General features: G+C 38.5%; 1 protein-coding gene across 1 annotated transcript; it reads left to right on the top strand.

Moving 5' to 3' along the window:
• The first annotated feature begins 1,866 nt into the window (after positions 1–1,866).
• Positions 1,867–10,033, top strand: tm4sf5 (transmembrane 4 L six family member 5). Its single transcript, XM_004562666.6, has 5 exons — positions 1,867–2,244; positions 3,262–3,342; positions 5,003–5,145; positions 7,496–7,688; positions 9,660–10,033. Exons 1-5 carry the CDS (start codon positions 2,071–2,073, stop codon positions 9,675–9,677), a joined length of 609 nt encoding a protein of 202 aa, XP_004562723.1. The 5' UTR covers positions 1,867–2,070; the 3' UTR covers positions 9,678–10,033.
• The last annotated feature ends 225 nt before the right edge of the window (positions 10,034–10,258 follow it).

The following is a 10,258-nucleotide window of genomic DNA, read 5'->3' as shown; positions in this document are numbered from 1 at the left end:
GCGTCATCGACCAGACTGGGACCGTTATATCAGGACTGCAGAGGACCTGGCTTTTGGCAACTTTCTCGCGAGAAAAGTGGGATGAGAATCATTTAAATTTTTAATCAGACAAAGTAAAACACTCGGAGGTTCTACATCACCAGAAAGTGTGAATAAAGCTGCTGTGGTGTAAGGCAGAGCGGGGCATGTTTACTGGTTTTAATGCTCGGACATATTTAAGGCATCCAAACTGAACAGATGGAAGAAGAGGCAAAGATTTGTTGTTTCCGCTATTGTTCATCTGTGTTTCCTACATACTTAGAAATAAAGTCATCAAGAAATTTCCTAAATTCCATGAGTGGGTTAAACCATCACAATGATTTGAACAAGCATCTCTATATTCAAAGCTCTCCGTGCCAGAGGCTATCATTGTAGTGCAGAGCTGTTCAGTGAACCACACCGCTGCACTGGCTCACACGTTTGTTCATTAAAAAGAACACAGTCACTTGCTAAAAGTACAAATTCTGCTTCCGTGGGTCTCTTATACACGTTGCTCCTGTGCGAATTACATATGCTATGCAGTCCAGTGTTTTCTAAAGAGATGTGGTGGCGGTTTAATGCACAGTCATAGTTGCTGGCAGGTACTCAACGCTTCACATTATTATAATTTGTTTTATTATTATTTTTTAATTCCAAAACAAGTTCTTCTGCTCTAGACTAATATCTAAATATTAAAGCTTCCAGTTTGGATTTAGAAGACAGACACTCTTTCTACTTTCTTTTTTGATACAGCTTATAGTTACTGCTGGATTAGGTGACCCTGAATGCTGCTGGAGGTTTCTTTCTGTTAAAAGGGATTTTTAACAGGAATATAAATAAAACTGCACTGAAATTGAATAGATTGCTTTTAGTGAAAAATTATTTGCTCATTTTGAATGAGACACGTTTGTGGCATGAACTCACAAATATTTATGCCCACGTTAAGCAATTTGATTACATGAAAAAAAAATGTCCCTGTAAATTTTGTTATTTAAGTACAATGGAAAGATTTAAATGGAAATTTACGTCATTGGTACACAGTGAATTTACAACGAGCACTTTTCATTAATGATTAATTATTGCAAAAATAAATCAAGCTTTGATTTGTATTTGTCAGCTGCATTTTATTCAGAATTATTGCTCATGTTTATGAGGGCAAATAGTCTTTTTATAGCGACATGTTTATCAGTGTGGTGGATCGTCGTCATGCAGCACAGTGCGTAGAGGTGATTCAGTGCTTTCTTGAGAGACAGAGAATTGTAAATGTGTCAGCAGTTCCTGGGCTCCTCTGTCATACATGCTGCATTTTGAAATTCACAAAATATTTTCGGTGGGTGGCAGGTCTGAGATGGATTCAGGCCTTTTTGGCATCATCCTTCCCCGAGAACCCCCTAGGTACCATCACAGGTGATGGAGTTTGACCTGATACTTTCATAGTTGAGAGTCCACGCAGTCATTTCTAGTAAACATTTTTGTCTTCTCTCTTTTTTTATATGCTGTCCACTTTTTTTTATCAGCACACCCTTCAATCATGGGTGGACTGATATGTATGCAGCAATGACCTCAGATCTTCAGCAGGTATCAAAGGGCATTTAAGACAAGGATGAAGCTCTCTAAACAAACACAATTACACTCACAATTACACACACATACACAGGCCCCCCCCCCCACCTTTCCATGTAGTCTATCAGTGGTTCACTTTTTTTTCTGGTTAACTTTACATTACAAATATAAGTCTCTACCTCAAGACTTTTCATCTTTATCTAAGACGTGTGAGGAGACGCCCAGCTCTGACATCAGAGATCGGGAGCACCCACGCCAACATCTGGCCTTTGTTCCCTCTCTGTTCCCCGCTGTAACGGTCACTGCTTGTATTTGAGTTTCGTGGCGTGAGCCGCCACAGGTGATCTCCTCTCTCTCGCTCTCTTTCGCTCTCTCTTTCTCTCTCGTTCAACTCCTCTTTTTGGTTTCCTGCACTTTTCACCGACTTCCTCTTGAGAGGGGAGTCAGATCCACAGAGCAGCCAAGTGAAAGAAAAAAGAAGCTTAAGCCATGTGTTGTACAGGAAAGTGCGCCCGCCTGGTGGGCCTGATCCTGCTGCCTTCAGCCTTCATCTGCATCATCTCCAACCTGCTGCTCTTCTTCCCCGACGGGAAGCAACTGAAGACCAGCGAGATCTCCACCGAGGTCTGGCTCATGGGGGGGCTCCTCGGAGGAGGCCTGATTGTGAGTAAACCAGTTCCACGCAGAGAGTCTGGTGAAATGTTTTATTGCTCATTTTTATTGGGTTTTTCAGCCATTACGTTTCGTAGTGTAAACTAGTAAAGTTAAACTGCTTACGTTTATTGAGTTTTATTGAGAATTACTACTGCATGATCCTTTTTAGATTAGCATAGAGTTTTGTTAGAGCATTTTTATTAACAGTACACGCCTCTTTGTCTCTATCAGCCTATTAGTGGTTTGGGGTTCAGCGTGATGTTATTATTTGACTTGTCATATGTAAAACCTGTAAAAGCAGCACCTTTAACAATGGTTAAGGATTATTTTATAGAGGGGTTATGACTCACTGAGTAAACATTTTTAATTCTAGCTCAGCTTATGTGTACATAGAACATGCTTTAGATACCAAAACATTGAAGAAGAATGTAAATGTAAGTCATTCTGAAAATAAATAATGAATGTAACCAAATCACACCACTCATATAAAAGATCTTTAATAATAAAATAAATAAATTCACTTAAATTACTAAAGTATTTATGTTGCTATAATAGAGATAGAAATGTTGTAGCGTTTACATTAATTTGCCAGCTTTCATTACTTTAGTTTCCTTAATGCTATTAAAGAAGCTAAAGTAGTTAAATTGTATTACACTTCCCTTATTAAAGGGGACTATCTTGACATTGTGTGAGCTATCACTATCAATAAATAATTCATAAATATTTAATCTTTTGTGCTTCAGTATAACATTTCAGTTCAGACCAGGAAGTCTGATCCCTTTCGTCTAACTTTGGGATGTCGCTGCCTGCTGGGTAAACCTTGATGCAGGATTTACAAATATTTGGTTTGATAGATAAGCGAACATACACACACACACAATTGTGCACATGCGCACACACAAATAAGTATGTAACCTGTGGGTGGACCCAAAGAAATAGAAAAAAAAAAGTTTTTTGAGAGAATTCATCAACAACAAAAACTGTTTTTTGATAGCAGATGTAATGTTTCGTCTCTGCACCTGTCAGATGCTGTGTCCGAGCTGTTCAGCTATCAGGGCCGGGGGCAAGGGTTGCTGTGGACAAGGTTGCTGTGGCAACCGCTGCCGGGTGAGTGAAATCATTTGAAAGATTTATTGCATTTCCATGTTACACAATACTGTGGTGTGTGGGGGACTGCACTGATAATGATGTGTAATAAAAGGTATATAAAAGTCCAAAGGACAAACTTTAGTGCATGATCATTAATGTGCCCACATGCTCTGTTTGAGGTGTGCCCGACAAAGACAATCATTAGTACTTCAAACAATAAGTATTTAAAGTTTTGCTGAAGATGTTTTGCAGAAGTACAGCTCTTTATCTGAATTCCAGATCCTCACTTCTCTTTGATTATTAGGAACTACGTCGCTAATTACAGAAGTGAGGAGCCATTAAGTCTGAATAACCAGACAGCAATTTTTAAAAATATGCACTGCTTCGACTTTTAGCATCTTAGGTCATTGACACTTAGAAAGAAAAAGGGAAATAAAAAAATTATGTTTGCATTGAAAGGCTGCTAACGTTGAAGGCAGTACGATCCTCTGGGTTAATTATATGCACTGAGACCATAAATGGCTAACTTTGAGTAAGCGTAGGCAGAAAGCCACTGTGTGTATGAGCTGTCCATGTGATCGCTGTCCAGTAACACATCACAGACGTGCATTTTGCCATTCCTTTTTATTTTGGGTAGATAACCTTGCAGTGATATCAACAACAGTACATAAAGGGGTTAGTAAATTCATCAGATCACCTGTCATAAAAACAAGAAAACACAAATATTGATTTTTAATGCAAAAAACTTGATTAAAGCTACAAATGATATTTTTATTTATCGGGGAAATACGCATTAGATTTTTATATTAGCAAGTAATCAAAACTGGCTGTTTAAAATTCCTGGATAACAAAATTACTTATATTTTAGCATTAAAAATGTTGTTTTCATTAAAGAGCTTCTTCATACTGGTGGATTAACCGTTACAGGCACTATAACAGAAACTTTTTTTAATGTTATTACCAACACTGTTAATTTAGGGCAACTGCAGCCTAAACCTTACACTGGTTGGCAGTTTAATACATTTTTAAGCACTGTTTATATTTTACATATTGGATAAAAGCCATAAAACATGATATCAGTTAATTAGTAACCTAATAATGATTCTACAGGGGATAAAATAAACTTTTGTGTTTAGCTTTACTCTATGTCGACCTGCTTATTTATTATTAAGAGAAAGCTCCATGATGCTTGAGTTGATAATGTTTTAGTTTTAGGGCCTGATTATTTATATTTTTGCATGTTTTCAGAAAAAAAAGTTAAAAAAACAAAAAAGGAAATCACTTTTCTCTTTGAAATAGAAGTTAAGCAACACAAGTTCTCTCTTTTCCAAGCCCTGTTCATGGACTTTTATAAAAACCCCAATATGGAAACCAAAACCCTTAACAGTAAATATTTAGGTTATATATATATATGTACGTATATTGTATACTTCATATAACTTCTGTCTCCTACAGTGATTCATGGCTCCTTCCATTTGTTTTCCACATTAAGTTTGAGTAAAATTAACATGAACTTGTCCCAGAAAAATGAAAAAAAGAAAGAAAGAAATGATGAATGACAGCAAAGAGATCACCTAAAAAAATCTCTCTAAAGAACAAACATACTTGTACAGTTACAATAATTCGTAATCTCTTGCACGAGTGAAAAAACACCTAAATGTTCTCATCTTTCTTTTAGATGTTCAGCTCGGTCATATCCTCCGCCGTCGGCGTTCTTGGAGGGATTTACTGCACCAGTGTCGCCTCAGCTGGGTTGGCTGTTGGACCCAAGTGCCAGGTGGAAAGTGACGAATGGGAGTACCCCTTTAAAGACACGGGCACGTGAGTGTCCCACCTTCATCATTATATTTTTAAATGTACTTTTTGATAAGCACTGAAACAGCAGATTGAGCCAGTAATTATAGTCTTGACTGATACCCTTCAGGCAGATAAAATATATACATTTCCTTTTTCAGTTATTCTTCTTTTCTCTTAAGTTATATTTAACTGCTTTAGCTTTCTTTGAGAAGCACCAAAATATATAATCATTACTGTATTAGTTTTCTTCCTTTGGTTGGTTTTGTTAGAGTTTGGCACAGAGTATCACCCTATCCCTAACATCCCCCTCTGTCACACCAACCCTCTAACATGTCCTCTGAGGTCTTCCTCTTTTCCTCCTGCCTGATGACTGCATCTTCATCTTCCTTTGTGCAGTATATCCACTATCCCTCCAATGTACAGCTCAGCTTCCTGTCTTTTTATCAGTGCCACCTTCTCTACGTCACCTTCCCCTTTCAGCCCTATCCTGCAATACTCTTAAAGTCCAGTAGGTGGCACAGCGAGCCAGTATGTTCCATCAGTGTTTCTTGACCCTTTTAAACATTTGCAATATTCATCGATACTCAGACGGAATTAAAAGGGTTACATAAGCATCCACCCAAAGCAGGTGATAAAGGCCCATCATGCAATCGGGACAACTGTTAATAAATATGAGCTTGTTGTTAATATTCAGGCTCGTCTGTTATGACAGCAGTTTAAAGGGCAAACCAAGAAAAACAAGTCTGATTACACAATACATGTTGGGTTATTAACATGTGACCTGGGCTTGTCCTTCCTCCAGAAAACTTTAAGTTCCTCTTTCTCGTTTCTGTTCTGTCAACTGTTGATTTTTAGCCCAAACTATTTTGCTGTTTAATATTTCTAACGGTGCTGAAAGGATGATATGAAAAACAAGAAGTGATTCTCTCAGATCATAAGACGCGCTCTATATCTGCTGCGAGGAAGGAGGCTGGGAAAGATGCCTTTGTGTTTGCTGTCTGTGTCACTATGAATAGGCTGCGATAAGATATCAAATTGAGGAAACAAAATTTTCAGAATTCTAGATTGCAAAAAGGGAAATGATTCATTTACGATCAGTGTATTTTGGTTTACTTCGTTGTCTTGTAATGTACTCTGTACTTCTGTGATGCTGTTTAGAGGAAAGGAAAGCTTTAACCTTCAACAGCCTTTAAATAAAGTTTGAAGATGTCACATATAAATATTTACTGCCTGCAGAGTAAACGCTGATCAAGTACTGTCCTGCAGTGATAGTGTTTAATGTGAAAGGGAATTTCAAGAAAAGACACTGCAGGATGTTGATCAATGAAAAACTTTAACTAATATAAATTCGCCCCATGAGCAGCTGTCACAAAGAGAGAAATCAGGGACATAACCTTACTTTTGCATGTTCAGACTGTGCAAGTTGGACATTGTGACTCATTTTCAGTTTACTGAACAGCTGTTTACTGCTGTTCTTGGTAATCTGTATTGGCTTATTTTTTTTTTTAACCTGTTTTTTTTTAGCTGTTGAGCCTGTAACAAAATGCAGTCCTGTGAAAAACCCAAGCTCAAAGCCTCTTCCCGTAAAAAGAGCATCCCAGCACTACTTAGGGTTGCAAAGCTGCATCTGAACAAGCCACAAGACTTCTGGAACAATGTCCTTCAGACAGATGAGACCAAATTTGCGATGTTTGGACATAATGCACCATGTTACATTTGGCAAAAACCAAACACAGCATATAAACAGAAACACCTCATACCAGCTGTCGGCTGGTCACTGGACCTGAGCAGCTTACATTTGTTGATCCAGCCAGGTCCTATTAGGCCCTGTGAAATATTTTTTTTACATGATTGTAGCAATAATGAAATAATGTTCTAAAATATCAAATGATATCATATCTAATCTTCGATTTTTCAAACAAACAAGATGTTCGTGAGATGTTGAGCTGCGGCACAGACTTGTTTTTTCTTGCCTGGACTGGATTAACCTGTTTCCAGACTTTGTGTTGATTTAAGGAGATGTGAGAGCATATCAGCAAGAAAGAAAATATATATTATTTCTCGAAGAAGCTTGAAGAAGCTTCTCGGATGAGAGGTGAAACGTCTTCAAGTAACCTAAAGAAGTCCAGACGCTTTTCTTCGCAAGCTCCTTTGACTATATTATTTCTCAGAAGTATTCCTTTAATATTTATGTAAATAAGTAAGGTTGAAAAGTTTTACAACTCGCTTGCTTTCTCCACCTCACACTTTTTTCTCCTTCTCTTCCACCATCACCGCCTTTTCTTCACTTCCCCATCTCCATCCATATTTTCATTAATGCTGTTAGTATGAGCTCTGGTCACTGCTTATGCTCCACTGCTCCTCTCCTTCACAGGGGCAATGGGAGCTACCTTGTAAACCAGGATATGTGGACTACATGTGTGCACCCTAAAAACATAGTGCTGTGGAACATCGTTCTGTTCTCCATCCTGCTGGCCATGGGCTTGCTGCAGATTGTGCTCTGCGGCCTCCAGGCCATCAACGGCTGTTTGGGATGCATCTGCGGAGACTGTCGGGACAGCAAAGACGTAAGTGAACGAATCCTAAACCTCTGCCTGAGCTGGGCGAGGGTAGAGGAATTCCTTCGAATCACTTGAGTGTATTTGCGAGTCTCAGAGGTCAGACGTTCGAGGCAGTAAAATTGTAAACAGTTTATTCAAACATGAGCGTCGTAGTGACGACTCACTAATGTGCTGTAGCTGGTTTGGTTGCTGGAACTGAGCCGGCTCTTCTCGGCAACTCCATTTATGGCCGTTGGCCATTTTGTACTTCCAGACTGAATTTCTTTAGAGCTGTTGGATTGCGGGTCATGACTTCCATCCAGCCTGTCAGTGATTACAAAAACAAGTTTTGCAGTTTGGATCCTGTGTTGATAGGAAAAGGGCTCCCAGTGGGGACGGAAACAGCACTAATTTAAAGGAATTTTTAAGCATTTTGGGAAACAAGGTCTAAAAAAATCTATGCTTTGTATTATTAAACTAATTTAGACTGCAGACTGTATAAAAGCTCTAGGAAAAGAAAAAGTGAAGCCAGTGTATATGTGCCCTAACCCTTAATACCTCTAACAACCAGCAGGGGGCGACTCCTCTGGTTGCACAAAGAAATCATATTATAAAGAAAATGTACCTTTTTTATGCTTGTTTTATTTTTTTCAATTAATAATAAATTTTTATAAACGATGTTCCTGTGTAGGGTAAAATAGCTGATAAAGCAGGTTGTGATTCAGAGCACGAGCGTCAGATATTCAGGAAAGAAAACAAAATTGTAAATTAACAAAAACTTTCTGGTTTATAATTACAAGTCAGTCTGTACAATGAGATTACAGAATTTTTTCTTCACTGTAAGCTGGGTTTGACACAGAGAATAGGTGCTCAAGCTCCTACCATGTGGGAACAGCAGGCACCACGGGCCCTCTGGTTCTCAGTCACACCCGCCTCTCGCTTGTTTAGTGCTATGTCGTTCTAAAAGATACTTCAAGGAGTGAGCACATTATACACTTTGTTTCAGGGCTGTGTTCAGCAGACAAATTAATTTCACAGTAGTGCACATTGCATTATTTCACGAACGTAAACCATCCTCACATCCAATTGTAATTACAAATGATTTCAAAAACAGCCAAAATGCAAAACTCGAGTGCAAAAATGGTCGTCTAACTATCTGGTAACCTTTTCAATGTATCTTTTTACAGAGCAGTTTATGGCTGATGTACAAATTGAATGACTGATCGATTGATATGAGACATAATGTGCCATTTGTAGTTTTCAGTTGCTGTGAACAGGATCTTCATACTTTTGCGCAGAGCCGAGCTAATTTTATCTCTTGTTTGTCTTTAGTCGTTATGCAATCTGAAACCTCTGCTTGTTTGTGTTTGTAGTGCAAATTCACAAATAAGCACATTTTTCCAAAAGTGCAATGAGTGCATGTAACATAAAAATCCAAACTTGCACAAAGAAATCTAAAGCTAAAACACCAAACTCAACAATAAAAGGTTAGTTTAAACAAAAACCTTTAAGGTCATAAAAACATTCCCATGTCTCAGATATTTCAGATAACATTTTCCAATACCTTCCTCTTGATGCAGCAGCTAAAAGAATTACTAAAAATATACATGATGTAAAAGCAGTGACAGATTTCTTTCCATGAAGGTGCAATAAGTAAACCAGCAGCTTGACAGAAAACAAGGTCAAAATTCATAAACACCAACATGAACTGTACGAACGACAAGACAAATCCACACGCTAAAGATTAAGCTCACATTTAGCGCATGGTTAAACATCTACTGATGACCTGTGTCCTTCTACTTATCTTTAGACATTATATCCAAAGTATGCAGCAATGTGGAAACTTGTCCACAACGTCCACATTCACATGTGAACTGTATCATCAGATGTCTACATATTAACACGGTTCTCCAGTTTATTAACACCCCTGTTAGTCATTTGAGAGCCGGCGTCCTGTCCGATATGTCAACTGAACATGTGATGTTTGTCCTGCTGCAGGATGAAAGCGGACTGTAAGGGCGAAGAAGACAATCCTGCTGTGACCGGCCTCCAAAAGGGCCCCCACGCTTTTCTCCATTGGTGCCACTTCTGTGAAGAAGCTCATCGACTCGCTTTTCTTTCCTCTTTCCTGAATGTGTCAGAACCGAACTCCATTATTTTGTGAATTGCAATCTTCTTGTTTGTATCTCCCAACTTAATTCCTTTAACTGAAATAATTTATGAAATAAGGAGTAATTCCTGTGCTGAGGACTCAACGCAGGACGGATATGAATAAATAGTAAATAACTGTTTGATGTGGGCTTACACTGTATACCAGGCAAATGTGAAAATGTGATCAAAGCTTTAAAAAATAAAGGCAGCATATTTTTAAATTACGCTGGATTTGCTCTTCGTTACGCAGCAGCGCTCAACACTTCATCTAGAGGAGTGCTGCTTTACTAAGCCTCATTATCAGTAAGAGATTGTTTCAGAAAGGTGTCAGACCCCATGGTTGAGTACTTTTAAACCACGCCATCGCTATTACAAAGACTTTAAGACATTTCGTCTAACAACAACTTGTGCACGAGCCTATGGCACTACATTTATCACCAATCTGG

The sequence above is a fragment of the Maylandia zebra genome, linkage group LG3, assembly GCF_041146795.1.
Source record: "Maylandia zebra isolate NMK-2024a linkage group LG3, Mzebra_GT3a, whole genome shotgun sequence".
In the NCBI taxonomy this organism is placed as follows: Eukaryota; Metazoa; Chordata; class Actinopteri; order Cichliformes; family Cichlidae; genus Maylandia; species Maylandia zebra.
Note: the sequence above shows the minus strand (reverse complement) of the source record. Positions and strands in the feature narration are given on the sequence as shown.